The sequence below is a fragment of the Mastigoproctus giganteus genome, chromosome 1 (genome assembly GCF_048544385.1).
Source record: "Mastigoproctus giganteus isolate SK-2022 chromosome 1, ASM4854438v1, whole genome shotgun sequence".
Taxonomy (NCBI): Eukaryota; Metazoa; Arthropoda; class Arachnida; order Uropygi; family Thelyphonidae; genus Mastigoproctus; species Mastigoproctus giganteus.
The window spans coordinates 6,528,794-6,551,040 of record NC_143575.1 but is presented as its reverse complement, the minus strand read 5'-3'; the positions used below and the strand labels follow the sequence as shown (position 1 = coordinate 6,551,040).

The 22,247-nt window shown below is 34.4% G+C and overlaps 1 protein-coding gene across 1 annotated transcript in view; it reads right to left on the bottom strand.

The window, feature by feature from the left end:
• The window catches only part of Dus3 (Dihydrouridine synthase 3), a 99,638-nt gene that overhangs the window by 22,372 nt on the left and 55,019 nt on the right, over positions 1-22,247 (bottom strand). Inside the window, exons 8-10 of the mRNA XM_090378281.1 lie at positions 17,502-17,580; positions 12,143-12,278; positions 2,710-2,762 (exon numbers count right to left, since the gene is read on the bottom strand). Of these exons, the coding sequence (XP_090234407.1) occupies positions 2,710-2,762; positions 12,143-12,278; positions 17,502-17,580 (268 nt within the window). The remainder of the gene's footprint in view (positions 1-2,709; positions 2,763-12,142; positions 12,279-17,501; positions 17,581-22,247) is intronic.

The window sequence follows — 22,247 nt, the reverse complement described above, 5'->3', positions numbered from 1 at the left end:
TAGTGTGTGAGTGACCAACCCACAAATTCCAGTCAATATCTGGGAAATTAAAATCCCCCATTATAACACTTTCTGATTTACTGCCCCACTCTATTTCTCCGAACAGTTTCTTATTATACTCATCAGAGTCATTAGGCGTATAGCACACTCCTACTCTCAATTTTGATCTCCCAATGCTTATGTCACACCAAACTGACTCGACACTGCACTGTCCAGCAATGCTGACTGGCTTCACTTCCTTGGATTTTATGTGTTTCTTAACTAATTGCATAACCCCTCCTCCTTTCCTATCCTGTCTATCCTTTCTGTAGACACTGTACTCCGCAAATTTCAGTTTTGCAATCCTTATATCTGTGTGACACCACGTTCTCTGATATCGCCACAATATCTGCCTTTGATGCTTTGAGCAATACCTCAAATTCATCAAATTTATTTACCATACTCCTAGCATTAGTGTACACGCAGGTATACATGCACCTGTTCTTTTTCTTAGCTACCCTAACACAACCCATGTGTTTACTTGTACCGCAATGACTCCCAGCAGTCTCTGAAATATCCTGCATTTTGTTTACCAGGCTTCTGCTCATTCCAATAGAAGCAGTGCAAGAATCACTTTCACCTCTGCCAGTGGCTGCTGTTAGTCTATTAGTCCTTGTATCCTCCCATGCTAGCAGTTTTCCGACCCACCTAACACTGCCTCGATAGCATCAGCAAATATTCTTGCAACCTTTCTATTTAAGTGTATCCCATCCCTGTAGAAGCAGTCCCTTCTGTTAACAAGTACAGACCAGGCTGAAAAAAATTCTACCCTTTGAGCCTTGTACAATCTTTCCAGGGCTGAATTGATCGACAAGGCTCTCATCATATACTCCCTCCTATCGTGTCTGGGCAGAATTGCAGACACTTTCAAATTCAACCGTAATTTAGTGTATACATCCAATTACACTAAAAAAGCTCATGTGAGTGTATAAAATCATTATTAATGTTGATAAAATCATTATTAGAGACTGGGATAATCTCCTCAGAACAAGAAGGGCTAGTGTTTCCCCCTATAGGTTTCTGCAATGGGCAAAATCACAAGGCATATGATTAAGGACAGAGTATAGGAACACCTCAATAAGAATGGAATCTTAAAAGATTATAGCATGGGTTCGTGAAAAGGTCTTGATTAGCTAATCTGGTTAACCAATGTGACAAGAAGAAAAAACAACTTTGGCATTATATATCTAAACCTTTGTAAAGCTTCTAATATGATCCCTGTGGAAGAGAGTTATTTTACAAATTAGGGAAAAGTGGGATCATAGTCATAAGAAAGATACTTCAGTGAATCAATAGCTGGCTTAATGGTAAGAGCAGAGGATGGTTGTAAATGGTCATTTTCAGAGTACACTTGTGTATCAGGTGGATCAATGCTGGGACTTCTCTTATTTCTTATCTTCCTTAATGATACCGATAAGGGAGTATAAGGAAGCTGCCAAAGTTTACTGATGATGGTTGAGAGAGTAGTTAAAAGGGATTTAAACCTTTTACAAATAAGATCTGAAAAATAACAGGTAATGATTAATACTTCTAGATGTCAAGTATCTGTATAATATTCCTTTGGGTTAAAAGTGGTTCAGGATGAAAAAAAAGTTTAGGCGGTTATGATATGGTTGAATATGAAATTTACCAAGCAGTGTAAACAGGTGGCCAGGTATTATAATCAATGATTTATCATATCTTTGTAAATAGGAAAAAGAATTTCATTATTCTTCTGTATAAGACAATGACAAGACTACATGTGGAATGCTATACACGAGTCTGGATGCTGTACTTAAAAAAAGACAGAATTTCTATAAAAGGTAAAAGAAGGACAACTAGACCCGAGAGGAAATCAATTTTCCTTAAAAAGAACAACTTAGAAGGTGTGGATTGCAAATCTTGGCAATCAGACAGCATAAAGTGATGTAGTTTAAATGTGTAAGGCACCAAAGGGGATGAATAAAATGAACAAGGCAGGTATGTGTTCACTGGTAGGAGGAACAAGAACCCGGGAGGAAAAATATAATCTTAGGTGACAAAGGAGCAGCAGAAGGTCAGATCTCATGAAGCCTACCTTTGGGCAGTGTATTGTAGGCAGATTGTTAAAATAAGTTACCCTCCCCTCCAATGTGGCTGAGGTGAAAGTCTGATAAAGTATAAGACAAAACTGGATGGTCACTTTCTGTTGACAGAAAAATATGAGTGACTGAGAAATTATTTTTTAAAATATGTAGAAAAAGTGCTTTATTGCATCATTTGGCTATTCTAATACTAATCAAAATCTCAATCCTATAGATTTTAGCTGAAGAGGAGACTTGAAAAATTTTATTCCAGTTTTGTGAAGATAGCAGCTAACATCTGCAGTCATAATTCTGTGGATCCAGATTTGTTTTGGGGCAATAATTACTGTAGGACCTTAACTGAAACATCTGCATTGAGATGATATATTTAGGACTGCATTTCTTTGTAGCTACATACTACAATGTGATTTTATTTTAATTTTATATTTGATGTAACCCACTGATGTTCAGGTGTATGCTAGCACTTTTGCTCAGACAAATAGAAGAATTTATACATGTATATTTTGGAATGCAGTTTATCATGCAACTCTTGGTTTGATGTGATTACATTTAATCAATGTAGCCACTCTTCATTTGAAACAAAAGTTATTAAGAACAAAAATCTCACCTGTATAGGAATGACAGCCATTCTAACAAAAACCTTCTTGTCTTTTCTACTCCCTAAAATAAATCCAAAACAAAAATAGTATTGATATTACTGATATTGAAAAACCTATTGTGTAGAACAAAAATATTCATTACAAGTTTTAGAAGAGCATTAGGTTTATAAATCATTTTAAGTAAATGACTTTCAGAAAATAATGTACTCATACTTAAAATACAAGATGGTTATAAAGTCCTGTGCAACTTTAAACTTTAACTATGAACGTACACATGATAGAAGCAAACTGTAGATGACATATAAAAGATGAATTCTTAAAAGTTTTTTTTATGTATTAGCATTGTTAATTTTTGGATGAACACTTTTTTCAAGAAAAGGGTGAACAGAAAGTGGACATGGAAGAGTCCAAATGGATTAACAACTAATGAAATCGACTTCATCCTCACTAACAGAAGATATATTGTGAATGATGTTACCGTCCTGAATAAGGTAAATGTTGGAAGTGATCACAGAATGGTAAGATGTACACTTGATATAGATGTAGGAAAGGAAAGGAAAAAACTGACTCGAGTAAATAATACAAAGGTCTTTGAAATAACAGAGGAGGAGAAAAGGCAGTATGTACTGGAACTTAAGAACAAGTTTGAGCTTCTGCAGACTGCTCAGGACCAAGATATCGACGAGGAATATTACAACTTTCTGAAAGTGATAAAGCCCAAGAAACCTATAGGGAAACAGAAATCCAAAGAAGAAAAAATTAGTCAAGAAACACTTGTCATGATGAACCAAAGACGACAAATGAAGAGCAAGAAAAACACTGACAGGGAGAAAACTGAGTATACTGAGTTATGCAAAGCCATTAGAAAGAGACTCAGAGAGGACATAAGAAGATTTAACACAAGAAAAGTAGAACAAGCATTAAGGGAAAACAAAGGATTTAAATCAGCAGCCATGAGCAGTAATATAGAAAGACAAATGATACTGAAACTGAAGAATAGCGATGGTGTACTTATAAACAGCAGAGACGGCATAATTCAAATAGCAGAAGACTACTATAGAGAATTATACAAGGAGCGAAGGAATGATACCAGCAGTGGGGAAGATGGATTGCAAAGTAGCAACACATATGACATACCCGATATTCTTCCTGATGAGGTAGAACATGCATTGAAGAAAATGAAAAATCGGAAAGCCCCGGGGGAAGATGAAGTTACTGTAGAGTTGTTAAAATTGGGAGGAAGAGACATAACACAAAAACTGGCAAGGCTCTTCACAAAGTGCATTAGAAAAGGTGTGATGCCTAAGCAGTAGAATAATGCAATCATAGTTTTGCTGCATAAGAAAGGAGATAAATCAGAAATTGGAAATTATAGACCAATTAGCTTGTTATCCCAAATCTACAAGTTGTTCACAAGGGTCATTACTAACAGATTAGAAAGAATACTTGATGAGAATCAACCGAAAGAGCAAGCTGGCTTTAGGACAGGATTCTCAACTATGGATCACCTTCACGTAATATCACAGCTAATGGAGAAAGCAAATGAATATAAAACACCATTATGCCTGGCATTTGTGGATTATGCAAAGGCATTTGACTCCATACAGCATAAGGCAATGTTTCGGGCACTAGAAAGACAAGGCATAGATACTCCATATATTATGATTTTGAAGAAAATATATGAGAGTGCTACATCCTTTATTAGACTAGACAAAGCCAGTAGGAAATTTAAAATCGAGAAAGGAGTTCGACAAGGAGACACAATATCTCCGAAGCTGTTTACTGCTGCCCTTGAGGAAGCTTTCAGAAGATTAGACTGGTCGCAGAAAGGAGTCAATGTGAACGGAGAGTATGTAAACCATTTACGATTTGCAGATGACATTGTGGTCATAAACCACGATCCCAAAGCACTAGAGGAAAATCTTAATCAGTTATGCACAGTTAGTAAGGATTTTGGACTAAAGATGAATATGGCTAAAACAAAAGTAATGATGAACAAGTATGCCACGGAAAGGGAAATAATGATTGAAGGAGCAGTAATTGAAAAGGTGGAGTCATATACTTATCTGGGACAAGTTATTAGCTGTAATAATGATAAATGGCTGGAAGTCAAGAGAAGAATAAATTTTGGATGGATAGCATTCAGGAAATATAGTCACATACTGAAGAGCAATATCCCAGTTTGTCTGAAACGTAAAATAATGAATCCATGTATACTCCCTACCATGACTTATGGAAGTGAAACTTGGGCACTCACCAAAAGAATGGAAGAGAAGCTAAGAACTACACAGCGAAGAATGGAACAAATTATATTGGGAATTAGAATGTTAGATAAGAAGAGAAACACATGGATTAGGCAGCAAACTCAAGTAAAGGACATTCTTATCAAAACTAAAGAACTAAAATGGTCTTGGGCAGGACACATAGCTCGAAGACATGATGACAAAAGATGGACTAAGAAAATAACAGAATGGTACCCAAGAGAAGCTAGAAGAAAACCTGGAAGACAAAGGCAGAGATGGATAGATGAAATTCATGAGTTTTTGAGTAGTAAATGGATGGCCAGTGCTCAAAACAGAAGGAACTGGAACGTTGCTGGAGAGGCCTTCATCCTGCAGTGGATTGAAAATGGCTGATGATGATGATGATGATGAATTTTTGGATAATTAATTTTTATTTCTTTTCAGATCCTTCAACTTATTGAAAAAGCCAACAGTAGAAGAAAAGGTCAACTGTGTGTTATGGCTCACAGAATTGAAGTCCATAACAGCTGTGAGACGAAGATTCACTGCTCATTACAGTAAAGATGCACCACATAGGAATTCAATTATATACTGCACCAGCTTGCATGGACTCCTTTCAAATGCTACCTGGTCTGTGGCCAGAGTCTCTTTGCTGATTCATGGCCTTCCGGATTGTGGTTTGTCAATCATGGGCAACAGAAGGGCAACAAGATTAGTGAATGGAACAAAGGGGTGCTCTTACGAAGAAAGGCTAAGTTTTGCGAATTACAGTGTCTGGAGACTAGGCACCAGCGAGGTGATCTGATAGAGGTGTACAAAGCCTTGAATGGTTTGAGCATGCTCAATGCTGATGGGATTCTTCCTCTTGCTCAGAATAATCACCTGAGAGGGCATAAATTCAAATTGAGGAAAGACAGATGTAGGATAGATGTGCGGAAATTTGCCTTTAGCCAGGGGTGAAGTGGAAGTGGTTATTTTTTATTTATTTATTTTACTTTATTTTTTTTTTTTTTGGCTGATGCTGCATAAGCTTGCTTTCTTGCATCAAATGCCTCTACTAATGCTAATGCTAATGGACCCAGTTTCTCTAAACTTTTTCAATCAACTGTTAATTGAGTTCCTATGCAGTGCATCTTTCCTGTAATGAGCAAAGAATATTCTTCTTACAGCTGTTATAGACTTCAATTCTGCGAGCCATAACACACAGTTGACCTTTTCTTCTACTGTTGACATTTTCAATCAGTTCAAGATCTGAAAAGAAAAATTTAATTAATCCGAAATTAACAACAATAAAATTAATATATAAAATTTTTTTTAAGAATTCACCTTTTATATGCCGTTTACAGTGTGCTTCTATCATGTGTACATCCAAAGTTATTAAAGTTGCACAAGGACTTTATAACTACCCTGTATTTTATAATTCTTAGTAATTAAAATAGCTCTGAGATATCCAAAAGCATTAGCATTAGTAGAGGCATTTGATGCAAGAAAGCAAGCTTATGCAGCATCAGCCAAAAAAAAAAAAAAAAAAAAACCCACTTCCACGTCACCCCTCTGTTCGTTCAAAATACCTGTCCAGCTGAGCCTTAAACTTATTTAGGCTATCAACCTCCACCACAAGGGATGGGAGTCTGTTCCACCAACCAACCACCTGCTGGCTAAAGGCAAATTTCCGCACGTCTATCCTACATCTGTCTTTCCTCAATTTGAATTTATGCCCTCTCAGGTGATTTTTCTGAGCTAGAGGAAGAATCCCATCAGCATTGAGCATGCTTAAACCATTCAAGGCTTTATACACCTCTATCAGATCACCTCGCTGGTGCCTAGTCTCCAGACACTGTAATTTGCAAAACTTAAGCCTTTCTTCGTAAGAGCACCCCTTTGTTCCATTCACTAATCTTGTTGCCCTTCTCTGTACTCGTTCCAGCAGCTCTACATCCTTCTTGAAATGAGGCCTCCAGACCTGTATACAGTACTCTAGGTGTGGCCTGACCATTGCCTTATACAATGGAATAATCACCTCCTTATCCCTGCTGGAAAAATTCCTGTATATCATTGACAATACTCCATGAGCTACTCTTGCAGCCCGTCTGCACTGCTCAGAGAACTTCATATCTGCCTGCACAACTACCCCAAGTCCCTTTCATTCTCTACCACTGTCAGCGTAGTACCACAGAGTTGATACGTTGCATAATTTAAAATGCATTTTTATTAAATACATAAGTGACGAAGAAAAAGAATTTTGTACTTAACCCTTTGACTGCTATGAAGGAATTTATGTGTGGACATTTTCAACACTCTTAGTATACTAAGATGTATTGTGTTTTGAATTTCCCTCTATTAATGTAGTTTGCTTTCTGAGCACAGCAAAATCCTGTGTGATATTTGTTGTGTATGCCATATGCTTTTAACTGTTCTGTGAACTTGCTTTTTTTTCTGCAACTAAACTGTCATAATAGAATTAAAATATTCTATCAGAAATTTTGAACAGAATTCCAGCTTCCAGCGACTTCAATAAGGGAATCAAGAATCTGAAACTGGTACGTTTTGCACCAGATGCAAAATTTACCATCATATAATGCTTTTGCACCAGGTGCAAAATTTACCATAATGCATCATATATCATACGTTATGTTATGTTATTTGGTTTTTAGGAGCATTAGCAACTAAGGCCATATTGCTCCGGGATATGCGGTGGTCATTCCCTGAATGACCTTTCCGCATCCTCCGTATTTGGTGGTGACGGGCTCGAACCCCGGTCTAATCAAGAAACGTGTGCTACGCACTGCTGCTCCTTCCCACCTGGCTACGGAGGCGCCCATATATCATACACGTGGATAACAGTTCAGTTACAAGTGATAATGATCATGCTGTTGTTCCTGTAAAGAAATAAGTGATTAGAATCACTTATTTTTGCAGAATAATTTTCAACAAGGAATATATATATAAAAAAAAATAATAATAATAATAATTATCCAATATATTCTGTTATTTTTTGTTTGTTGGTTTGCTTTTCACTTTCCTTAAAAAATTTAAATTAATTTTTTAATGCTTTTTAAAAAGACTTGAGCTGTTTGTTAAACTTAATCACTGTGCCAATGCAGTCATATCAGCCACAGGAAAGCACAACTAACATTTTGGATGAAAAAAGCATCTGGTCAGAATGTCAAGCTCATATACTACTTAAGTTATGTTTCAGTGAAGTTACTGTTTCCCAAAGGCTCAAGAAAATATACCCCACATAGAAGAACAAAAGTTAAAGGCTATGCTTCCTTTATGTTGTTAAAAATTTTACACCATTAATTGAAATTACTTTGCTACTGCTGACATGTGCAACAGGTCATAAAAATTTGCTATGAAACATGGCCACAATGTGCAGAAGAAGAATAACCAGATCCAACAGTATAAATGAAGCATGCTTGACTTACTCATGTAAAACACTCTGTATCAAAATTAAAAGTCACTTATTGCTTGAAAATTTTTAACAATGGCCCAAGTGGATATCCTGCATAGCAGAGCAAAAGTTAAAAGGCACGTATTCTCTTAAGCTGTTTCTCATCAGTTTTTCATTACTGACAAACTGATGACAAACAACAGTTTGCCATTATTGACAAATGTAGTAGGCTGCAAAAATTTGCTGTGAAACATGGCTGTAACACATGCAGAGGGAAAACCAGCTCCAACAGCAATAATGAAGCATGCTTGACTTTCGCATATAAGAGCTCTTACTGAAAATAAAATGTCACTTTTTAACAATGCCCTTGCATAGAGAAACAAGTGGTACAAGCTAGGTATCCTCTTATGGTAAAAATATGACATATCACTTTGCCACTTCCAAGGTGGGGTTCAAAAAAATGCAGTGAAACGTGACCATAACAAACATGGAAATAGAACCAACTCTAATGGCACTTGTGCAATAAGCCTCAGTAGTATGTATGAGTTCCAATGGTAGTTAAAATTCAGTTCCATTCAATAATTTACACGTTTACTGAATGTAGCAACACTTTCAATAAATAAAAAAGAAACATCGTTTATCGAATAAGCATACAAAAGTACAAAAAAAAAAAAAAAAAAAGCAAATTTCTGTTATAGCCCTATTCAATTTAATTTATAATGATGTTTGCTGCAGCTAATTTTGGCAATATTTTTGAATTAGACAAGCTATTCACAAATTATGGGACCTGATTCAGAATTCAAATTTCATTGCAAATGTATTTTGAGTAACACTGCAACATTGGTCGGAGAATGGTAACTAAGTGACTTCAAAATACATCACATTTCAAATAATCCAATATCAAATTAATGATATACTGCAATAACTATTAGATGAACAATTCTTGTCTAAGTCTTTGTGGAAGTCCACATTTCAAATTGGATTCCCCTAGATTATTGTGAAAATTTCAGTTGAGTACTTCTGTAACAAGAAGATGATTTGAGTAGAATTATTCAGTGACAGCAAGCTTACATGAATGACAATAGGTACATAGAGATGATTTTTCTGCACGGTTCATTCTGGTGATATCTTGGCCAGGTTAGGAGGTGATGGTGATTTTTAAGTCACTAGCATATACAGAGATACTAGAAGCAGATTGCAGGAGTGCATCTAAAAATTACTTTAAATAGTACTCCTTGTGGCATTCCTATGGTAGTTGAGCTGTCACATCCTTAGTGCTGCAAGGAAATATAAATGGTAGTTGAGCTATCACATCCTTAGTGCTGCAAGGAAATATCAAAAATCTGGAAGAAGCTGTATTGCAGGTGGCTATTGCTGAACTAATAGTGAAGTTAACTTTCGGCTTTTTAGCACTTGTTTCAAGTTTAGATTGTCAAATGCAGATCTGATGTTGAGGTAGAACACAACACATTGAGCTTTTTCTTGAAATGCATATTGTATTCTTATTCCTGTAGGCACAAGGCTGCTGATGGAAGACATTTCTCTAAAGCCATGACATGACATTGTTATTGATTAAGTTCTGCAGATAAAGAAGTGACTTCTCAGCTAAATAGAATTTTTTAGGAAATCTTAATTATCAATAATGTTCACAAATGACATCAAGTACACTCTGCTGACTTTTAATTAAATAATGCAAGCATCACTATATTTAAAATTAAGTCTAGTCAGAAATTACACAAAGTATATATGTGACTGTAACACCATCTTTGACAATGCTAACAATGTATACTGTTTACTGACAACAATATTCTATTATATAAAAACGGTTCTTAGCTAGTTAGTTGTCTGAGGATTATTTGACAGCACAGACAATTTTGGTCACAGTGGTGTGCTGTTCGTATGGTACTATAAGAGATCTTTTTTTATTGTGCATTACATCTCTACCGGTGCGTGTCACAGACCAATCTGCATGTTGTGCAGGCTAAAAACCCAGAGTAAATTAAGGAGAAAATCCTACTCCCTCCACTTGAGATCAGCGGTAACTACAGCTTCAACTGAAGACCCATCTTTAAGAATTCTTCTGGTTTCTGAAAGAATTTGAAGACCACTTCCTATAAGCAACAAGGGTAAACTCATGGTACATGGAAGATCAGATCTGGCAGAGAATGCTAACAAATACAGGTGAGCAAATATGCTCCCATGAATCAAATGATGAAGATAATGCAATTACTATTACAGCATAAGCACAATGTTTATTTTCTCTTTAAAATTTAATTTTTTAAATGACATGCATTAATATTGCATAAATCAATTCCTTAATGTAAATTATCTATGAGGTGTGGAAATAAAGTTCCTGGACTGGTGCAGTAAAAAGGACACAAAGTGTAGTAGCTCAAAAACAGTTTTATTTTTATTCAAAGTAATCCACCTGATTGAATGCACTTATTACACCATTCTAAAAGTTTCTAAAAAGAGTCAGCAAAGGCATCCAAAGAAATGATGTTAAGTTCGGCAGTTATTTCAAGAATCCTCAAAGAAAAACTGTCCTCAAAGGAAAGAAGTTTCAAGATGTCTTCAATATCTTGAAATCTCTTTTCTTTGAATACAGTTTTTACCTTGGGAAAGGAAAAGTCCATTGGTGCTAGATCGGGAGAGTAGGGTGGATGGTTGATCTGTACAATGCCATATTTTGTCAGAAATGTTTTCACAGGAAGTGTGGAATGGGTAGGGGCATTGTTGTGCAACAAGAACCAGCTGACTCTCTCTCAAAATTGTGGTCTTACCTGGGAGATGAGCGTCATCAATCTTTGAAGCATCTGTACATAGAATGCAGCTTTGTCTCTCTTCCCTTCAGGTACAAATTCCTTTTGAATCACACTCTGTTTGTTGAAAAACATGACCAGCATTGTCTTGACCTTGGACTTCTGTAAACAGAACTTTGAGTCTTGGTGATGATTTTGAAGTCCACTGCATGCGCAGAAATTTCGTCTCTGAGTCATACTGAAACACCCAACACTCATCTCCAGTGACAATATGGTCAAGGAAATTAGGACTGTCTTAGCACATCTGAATGAAGTCTTCACTTGATGACACTCCTTTTCTCTAATCTTCATGCAGAATTTAACAAATCATCTCCTTACGTATATCCCAATCATTAGCCATCATTGTGAGAGCCAAATGCCGATCTCCTCCTACAATTTCCTGAACTTTTGCAATGCTATCCTCATTTCAAGAGGTCATTGCAGATGCCCACTTCTTGGGTCATTGTGAACATCCTCAGGTCCGTCTTTGAACCACTCATGCCATTCAAACACACTGGTATGACTTAACATTTCATCCTCATAAACAGATTTTAGCATTTAATATATTTCTGTTGCAGATTTTTCCAGTTAAAAGCAAAATCTGATAGTCATTTGTTGCTCCATTGCAAAATCATGACATGGAACATTAACAACTAACAAAACTGGTTGTTACTTGCACCCTGTCAGCCTATTGGACATTCTCTATACCACCATCTGTTGGAGGAAATTTAAACTAGAACATACTACTTCGGTCTATTTTCAAGTCATTCTCATTGAACATGACTACAACAGCACTAGTCCAGGAACTTTACTGCCACACCTCATATACTGGATGAACAAAAGACAATAAGAACTCAATAACATATGTCATAGTTAAAAAAAAAAATTTCTAATTTTAAAATGATGAGCTATAAACAAATTAAAAATTAAAAAAGAAAGAAACATACTATACAATGCCAATAAAGTAAAAACAAACATAGGAGCATATTAAAAAAATGTTTACTTCTGTATCTGAGCCCCAGTGCTCCAAACCATAATTTACATAACGTTTCACAATGTCAAAACGTTCAGATGATGAAATATCCCAATGTCTTTGTTCTTTTATTTCAGTAAAAATCCATGGCTTTATAAGGGCACCCCTGAAAATGAAAATAAAAATTTAAAATTAAAAAAAAAAAAGTAACAGCAAACATCATATGACAAATCTTGTCATTACTAAAAGTCCTGCTAACTTTCTAAGCACAGAACAGTGCAAGGGATAACAAATGATTTAGATTCTTCCCATTATTATTTTAAGGAAACATATATTTTGTTACTGGAATCTACTTAATTTGTTAGTACAGTAGTATTTGCATTTTCACTCTAATGATGATTTCAACTTACTAAAGGAAACAGAATTTAACTACTGAAATTTATGTGTTTAAATAATTTAATTAAAAGAAAGTAAAAATTATGAGCTAAAGCTCCATGCTAGGATCTAATGAAAATGCTAATGCTTTTTGCTTAATTTAACAAATGCCACTTTTTTTTTATAGCAGAGCAATAAGTTTATTTAGGTCACACTGTATCTTATGTAGCTCAAAACTGCCAATTTTTCATAAGTTATGTGATCAATGTGCAGATTTTAATAATATCAACTGACATTATTATATAGTTCATTAAATATTAGATAAAATATTTATAAATGAAAACATTTGTTCATTATATTGAATAAATGCATGAAGTTTTTAGAAATAATTTATTTTGTACAATAGGTATATTTTTTCAAATAATCAATGTGATTCAAAGTGTAACAAATAAGTTACTTTCACATAATACTAGACATTCTACATTAAGCATCACTCCTTTCATGATTAATGGACTGGATTATAGACTTCATTCTGATTAGGTGAACTTGTGTGCACATTTTTTTTCTATACCAGCAAACATGGCAAGAGCTGCACATATTACATTTTTTCATTTCAAAAAAAGAACAAAAAAAAAAAAAAAAAGAGCACATCCTGATCACTTTAAAAACTAAATTACTTTAAAGCTAATTACTACTGAAACAACTGTCAGTGTGATGGCTCTGGATTATAAATAAACTGCAATATTATTCATACTGCAATAGTGTCTTCATGTCCTTCAGAATTGCAAATCTTATTCACTACTAATATTTTCATAAACTGAATATGAAAATGTTTAATGTATGAAAATATTTTTGAAATAACTGTACATATTTCAAAGATAAAGGTGGGTATAATCAATCTGTAATGTAGTATTCTAAAAGGTAACAACTCTGACTAAATAAGTGCTAAGCCATGCTGACAATTTCTTGCAATGCAAAAATGCCATACTACTTAGTTGATAAACTAGTCCTTAAAATTATATCAGCACAATTAAAAACTGATGAAATCACACACTTCCATCTATGGCATTACATGCTTAACATAACTTTTTTTTTGCCTTCTCTCCTCTCCTTCATATAACAATTCGTTCATAGGTCAGTAATCAGAAATTAAAGAAAATCACTATCAGCAGAAAAACAGGAAGTGATGTCAAACTACTGTGTAGACAGTATGAATAGTAATAAAAGAAAAGGAAATAGACAATCTATGCATTTCCCTCCTCCCGTAGGTAACTATCCAGCTGATAGTTTGGGGAAATTAACTTATTCCAATAATTTATAACTCGCTGACTAAAATAAAATTTCCTGTAATCCAATCTAAACATCTCCCCCCCCCGTAATTTTAATTTATGGCCCCCAGTTCTAGAATCATTTATAACTGTGAAAATTTTGTCCTCATTTATTTTACTTTTGCCTCTCAGAGCCTTAAACACCTCAATCAAGTCTCCTCTAAGGTGCCTAGTTTCCAACCCACATATTCGAAATCTTTCCGCCGATCTCACCAGGCATGTTACCTATCTTTGGAACATTTTAGGAAGCCTGGTGTCTTTTTTTAAGTGCTGTCGCCACACTTGAACACAGTATTCCAAGTGTGGTCTAACAACAGCCTTATATAATGGAATTATGACTTCCTTATCTCTACTAGAAAAAGTTCGATAAATTATCAGTAGGACACCGTAGGCCTTTCTTGCAACCTGTCTACAATGTTTGGAGAACTTCATGTCTGACTGTATCATAACTCCCAAGTCCCTTTCTTCCACTACTAACTTTAGTTCAACTCCACCAAGTGTATAAGTTATTTTGGGGTTGCTGTTCCCCAAGTGTAAGACCTTTTGCATTTTGCTGAATTAAAGCATAGCTGCCACTTTTCTGACCATCCCTGAAGTCTATCTAGGTCACTCTGAAGAAGCTCTGCTTGGCAGTGATCATTAACTATTCTACCGATCTTTACATCATCTGCAAATTTAGACATCATGCCCTCTATCTCTTCATCGATATCATTTAAGAAAAATCAAAAACAGTGGTCCCAATACTGATCCTTGGGGAACTCCACTTCTTACATTAAAAGCCAATCTGAAGAATAACCATTTATCTCAACCCTCTACCTCCTATCCTGAAGCCATCCTGCTATCCATCTAAGGATTTCCCCTGTGATACCAACCTGTTCCATCTTATAAAGTAACCGCTCATGTAGGACTGAGTCAAATGCTTTACTGAAATCTAAATAAACAATGTTAAAATTATTCCCTAAATCTAGCTCATGAGTGACCCTGTCAAAATAGCTAACCAGATTTGTTAAAAATGAATTTCCCTTTATAAAAGCCATGCCATGTATCCTTCAGAATTCCATTTCTATCTAAATGATCCTGAATTGCACCCTTGATCATTGCCTCCATGATTTTCCCTACTACTGAAGTCAGACTGACCAGTTGATAATTTCCCATTACACTCTTAGAACTTTGCCTTTATGTATTGGCAATACACTGGCACTTTTCCAATCACAGAATCTCTACTGAGTCCAGTGATACTCTCATAATTTGCCTTAATGGTTCAATGCACTCACTTGCTGCCTCCCTTAAAATTATAAGGTATATGCCATCAACCCCAGGAGCCTTACTTGCCTGTAGGCACAAAAGTTTTTCATTTAATTTCAATGAATTTAATCATTGAGTAAATGCTATAAAATATCAGATTATAACCTGCTATTTTATGAAATTATCCTAAAAATTGCAAGAGAGGTATGCAATCATGTGATATTTCCAAATTTAAATTAAAACATTTCTTCATTACTTGCTGAGCTCCAGTTATTATAAGCTTATACCTGCCTATAAAATTGTAAATTAAGTTGAGCATAGGATTATGTGCTCCACTTAATTATGCTCATATATTTAGATTCATTTTTCTTACAAAAATAAAAACTTTCACATTGCACATAATGCATGATTCAAGGCATTAACATCAACAGAAAAAAATTAAGTTAAAATTAATTTAAAAATTGAGTTATTAAATTAACCTAATTAAATTAAGTAAAAATTTAAGGAGTTCAAATGATTAACTAAAGGAAGATATTCATACCTTGTCCAAAATCTCAATGGCACTAGAACACTAGAATTTTTTGCTGTGTTAAACTTTTGCCAAAGCTACCAAAAATCTTCCCTCAGATTGAAATTGATTATTTTTATAGAGAAACTGCTATTTGCAAAATTGAAATTGAAATTCTAAAAAATAGCCTAAAACTGGTTTTGCTGGATTTTTGCAATGACACTGTATTTGCTTATATGAATGCCCAATGAATGTATTTCTTCTTGTATGGAAACCATATTCTGCATGTATTGGTTATTGCACTATTGAAACTAATGGTTATTGCACTAGTGCAATAACCATAAGTTTCTGCATTTTCGCTAACAGTTAAAAATAGGAAAGGACTAGAGTATCAAAGAAAAAACATGGAGCAATCACAAACAGTTCTGGGTCACAAGAGAAAATGCTCATGGCAACACCCACCACATGATCCAGAATCAGAAGATACAGCAATTCATATGATGTGAGGAGAATTATGAATGGGCCATCAACAACTAGCAAAAGATTTATGCCTGCCTTATAAATCAAGCTCTCTTTTTGTACCTTGCTGAAAGTAAAGCGTATGGACAACTGAATTCCATTGACTCTGTGCACAATGAAAACACAAGATGACAGAAATGTTATGGTCTGGAAATTGTTTTGTTGAGGATCTCCATAGAGCTATAAATATTATGATAGCAATGACTTTTTTGAATGCAATTGTAGATGAGGTGCACCTGTATCAATCATGACATTTTCTAGAGGATAATGCAGTATGCCAGAAATGAACAGATATGGAACATTCAGAAGACTGTACCCTCCTTCCTTAGCTGACCAACTCCTCAGATTTCAGCCCAAATCACACATTTATGGGCAAAAAGTCAAAATGGTTTTCTTCACTATAAATCACCATCCATCCACAGTAACAATGTTCTGCAATAGGCACAATAGGTCAAACCTCAGTGGAATCTATGAAACTCTAGATCAAGGTACTCGTTTCCAGGGCCTAGTGAAACTCAGCACACTGTTTGGCATTAGTATTTTAATTATAGGCTAATGTAAAATAAAGTAGTAGGTGTATACTGTGCCAATATAGTAGGTACACGTGTGTTAAACAAAACAATAAAGTTTGAAAATTACTTCAACTATCAAAATTATTACTTAGATAGTATGAATCAGAGCTGTAATACTCAATATGTTCTACGTTGATAATAATATTAGTAAATTAATAAGAGGAGTTTACCTCAATATAGTACGTGGAACACTTCCGTATGATACCCTCCAGAAATTAAAACGGAAAAAACGAAAAAATCGACAACTTACCGGTACATTAAAGTAAAATATAAATAATTAAAGTAAAATATAAATAATTAAATAATCAATTTAACACTGTCGTGTCACGACAGTCGGTCGAAAAGCATTGTCAGCTTCAGGAAGGAAAATCGTTTTGAATATTTTCGTTAGATTCTTTTAATTGCGCTAATTTGAATTTTAATTGTTTTGAATTGATTTTGAATTGTGTTAAATTGATTATTTAATTATTTATATTTTACTTTAATTATTTATATTTTACTTTAATGTACCGGTAAGTTGTCGATTTTTTCGTTTTTTCCGTTTTAATTTCTGGAGGGTATCATACGGAAGTGTTCCACGTACTATATTGAGGTAAACTCCTCTTATTAATTTACTACCAAAATTATTACTATAAAATCGCACCTTAAAATACGAGTAATTCCCAACTGTTTTTTAACTCTAGTATTGCTATAAAAAAACTATAATTTTCTTGCATGATTGTTTATTTCATAATAGCATAAATGACATTTTTTCCCACATATAACTGCACTGCAATGTATAGACCATCAGTGCTACAAGTACCATATGAAGTTACCTTAAAGCAAAATGAAAATTGTTTTACCTTGCTATCATGAATCCTGACACATTGGTGTGTTCTCTATGAAAATTGGCTTCTTCAAAAGATAAAATATCTCCACTACCTTTAAAATTCAAATAAAAAAAAACATGCAATCAGAAAATAACACAGATAAACTTCAGTTTAAATAACACTGACCAGCAGAAAAAAATTATTTTTTTTCGTACCTCCAGAGCAAAGTGGTAGATTTTATAGGAAACATCCACTGTTTCCAAAAATATCAAAATTATGTCTCTATCACATCTCCATTGAAATTTTAGTAATTGAATAAATGTTGTTACTAAAATTCAAATATCAAATACGATACAGATGCTATCTTAAAAATGAGTATTATTCAATGCACTACATGAATTCTTACAGAGCGATTTTCTTATACAGTAAAATCCCATTATAATAAATTTTGTGGGGTGCACAAATCATTTCAAAAGAACCATTATTTGTGCAAATAAATTCTGCTGTGCTTTGTTGAAAAAGCAAGGCCTGTTTTATTATCGTTTCTGTAGGTTTTCTTTGATTTCACCATATTTTTTTTAAAAAATTTACCCTACAAAATAGGGAGAGAAAGAGAGTGCTAACTACAGTTATTAAAATTTGTAATCACACTTTCTTTTTTTTTGTTGTTGTTTTGTTTGTGAAACACTCAGAACACTTTTGAGCTCTCACAAGATAGCACAATTTCAGAAATGTGGAAAACATATTGATATTGAATTCTTTTGCTGCATTTTTTTAAATTTCCATATTTTTCTTCAAGCAAATGCTCCCATAACCTTATGGACTGCTAAATTGCATTTATAATTTTTCAAAAAAACTTCTTTCATTGAAAAACAATACAATTTAGGCATAATTTGAAAATAATTTGCTGTACTGAATTTTTCTTCAAACCTATTTCACTCAAATGATACTGACAAAGCACTAATAGTAATGGAAGTGGCCAGAAGCTACAAATATTTTTATTAATATTGAAAATTTTATTAAAATGGTATTCATGTAACAGGGATTTTACTGTAGTTCATTTTGCTTTCCCTCTTAAGAAATCAGCAGTAATCTACCGTGATGGCAGCATCCCAGCACATATAATGAGACAAAGAGTGGAGAGACTTTGTAAGATGTCATTAATTAACCTGACTGCCCTCTTGAATAGAGGCAGGAAGCTTGAGAGAAGTTTTGGGGTACCGCTACAAATGTGGGAATAATATTCTATGGCAGGAAAAATTTGAGATTTTTACAGTTGGTAGCTATTTAGAAGAAAAGTACAACTAAGAGCAAAAAAGAATTTTTTTTTTTTTTTGCAGAGAAGTAATATTTGTGATGTGCTTATGCTAGGATCAAGGTCTCAGTAGCCAAGTGGTTAGGAGCAGAAGTGCAGTAGCACATGCTCTTTGAGTAGACTGGGGCTCAAGCCCCTGACTGCTAAATATAGTTGATTTGCCAACCCACACTGGACCAGCATGGCAGATTATGGTCCATTTCCCTCAACATAATTGTTGAGGAGGTTTCCATCCTGCAGTGGATTGATAATGGCTGCAGTTTACCTTTTTTTTTTTTTTTTTTCCCTTCAAAGTCTTGATGGATGATGCACACTATGTTACAAAAAAAAAAGAAAAAGATCTACAGTTTTGTATATATTGTCAGGAGGAAACAATGACACTTCTCGAATTTTTTTTTCTGATGACATTATTGAAAAAAATAATCTTTTTATGTAAAAATAAGTTATAAGATTTAAATATAATACGTTAAAATTTCAACATATGGTAATACTACTGATATGTAAAATTGACAACACACACTGCTAACTGGAGAGAAAAGAACAGTTATCAACAAAATATGATCATGCCATTGTATAAGAGACAACGAAATACAAGAAAATAGATGCATTCTCAGTTTTATGGCATGCCAATATGTTTGTTTAATTTGATGGAGACCACTGCTCCATAGCCGAGTGGTCAGGAGCGGGAGTGCAGTAGCACACGTTCTTTGAGTAGACCGGGGTTCAAGCCCCTAACTGCTGAATACGGTCGATCTGCCAACTCGCACTGGACCAGCATGGCAGATTATGGTCCATTACCCTCAGCATAAATTGTTGAGGAGGCTTCCATCCTGCAGTGGGTTGATAATGGCTGCACTTTACCTTTTACCTTACTGCTAGATCATAAATTTTAAGGAACACAGTTTTCTGGGGTTAATAACTGTGATTGACAAAGAAGGTGGCCTTTAATAATTTATTGACAGGAAAGGGTGGTGTTTTTGGTTGTATTTCTAGACTTTCAATTCTATTGGTAACATGAGTTAGAAGTATTGCCATCTCATGCATTTCTTTTCTTTGAAAATAAATCTATTGATATCAGTTTTTAATACACTTTAAATTTTTGATTAATCTTTATTGCTTTCTAAATTTACAGAGAATTTGGCATCGTGTGCTGCACTGGAAATGAAAAACCTGCAGAACAGAGTTTTTACAATATATATATACAACAGGCCCTCATTATAATGCGGTTCTAAGCTGATTCGCTATAACACTGTTCTTATATTATAACCCATATCTCACTCTAACACCGTCACAACTCACTATAACACTTCAGCGTACAGATTAAATTTTTGGCATGTTTAATGAAAATGTTTCATCTGATGTAGTCGATAGCTTGAAAATGAACAGCAAAACAGCATTAAAACATTTCCCACGCCGACTTGCAAAATTTTTCCATGCTCAGTGAAATTTTCTTCCACGCTAATTTAATTGCAGTACGGTGGCCTGTTACGTAGTTCTGAGATCAAAATTTTAAAAAATGATCAATATATTGCTTGTAATATTTGCATTATATGCATTTAGCTGAAGTCTAGTCATCACTCAGTACAGTGTTAGGTAATGGACAGTTTATTCGAATATTGTATAATAATTAATGCAATGCAATTACATTTTTGAAGATTAATAATGGCCGATAAGAATTAAAAGCAACAATGTCTAGACACAGTATGAAGACTACTAAGGTAAGAAAAAGACTGAATTTGAAAGTTAAATTATACATTTTGAAGCGAATCGATTCCGTTCAATGACAAGTAGATGTGTGCAATCATTTAGGACTAGCACATTCAACTGTAAGAACAATTATAAAAAATAAAGAATTTAATTTTAGCAGCAGGAAAGACAGCCACTGCAAGCAACTAGATTGGTTAGAGCTAGGCCAGCTATTATAATTGAAGTGGAGAGACTTCTAATTAATTTTATTGAAGATAATATCCAATGCACAATTCCATTAAGTTAAATATTATTAATTAAATAAAAAGCAATTAGCCTATATAATGATCCGAAGAAAGCTCACCTTAAAAGAAAAAAAAAAAGTGGAACCATTTAGAGCTAGTAAGGGGTGGTTCGGTAAGATTTAAAATTCAGGGAGAAGCCATAAGTGCAGATCAAGAAGGGGCTGAAACTTTCAAAAAAGAACTTAAAATTATTGAAGAGAGGTGTTATATTTCTCAACAAGTTTTTAACATAGATGAAACAAGACTTTTTTTGGAAATGAATGCCTAAAAGAAGTTTCATATCAAAAAAAGAAAAAAACATGCCAGGTTTCAAAGCGGCAAAGGATCAGTTGACTTTATTGTTGAGTGGTAATGCTGCGGGGTGGATTTTAAAGTAAAACCCCTTTTAGTTTACTAGGAAGAGATCCAAAGTACAACCCAAAATCAGCCAAAGATATGAAGGAGCCCAGGGCCATAGGATTAATAAATTCATGATTTTAATTGGAATTTTAAGTTTAATTTTGATATGTAATGCAGTTACTTACTGCATAATTATATACATATGTAATGGAGAATATTTTATATGTACAGATTTTTAATTAATATTAAATATTTTGACTGACATTTGCCGCCTTTTCACTACCATTTATTATTTGTGAGTTGCGGTGGTATAGACCGCGACTCACAAATACATGTTACATCACAGGAATTCTGCACTCGCTTAGTGCTGATTCACTTAGTGCTCTATTTTTCCGTTAAGTGGGTGACCCCCGCTTAACGAATTATCAGTGTTAAGCGGGGGTCACCCGTACATAACTAACTGAACAATTATGGCTAACTTTTCCAGGTGTTTATCACTGCTATATATTTGTTAATTTTGCCTTTTTAATTACTTACTGCACAGCTGTTTAATATTTTGGAAAATCAAACAGGCAAATTTGTACTGTATTAAATGTATCTGCGCTGTGGAGAACTTTTTTCTTGATTGCCCTTTCCAACAACAGCACAGTATATGTGCTGTCCAGAAAACTAGCTTTATTCACATCCCAAACTTTTTGGATAAGTTGTTTGACACCTTGTATTGCTTAGAGATTATGACCCAGATTCCATATTCTCAATAAAATGCATCACAATGTATTTTGTTGTGTGGAATGACTATTAATTCACTTTGATTCTAGAGCAACTGTAAAATGTGTTCCAATGGTTACAAACACTTCCCCCTTTACTTTGGCCACCAAAGTAAAAGGGGAAGTGTTTGTGTGATTCACAAAAAAAAAAAAAAAAAAAAATTAAAATGCATTTACTGTACTTTTTATTCCTGTATGCAGGGTACTCTTGGGCTGTTGGTGAAAATAAACAGTGCAGTAATAGGATTTCTGTTTATTTTTTCACCTCATTATTTTCTTTTTTTTTTTAAATGGAACAATTACTGAAGTGATTTTGTGAACAATTGCTTTGGTAATGTAATCAGTACCTTTACTGTGCCTGAGTTTC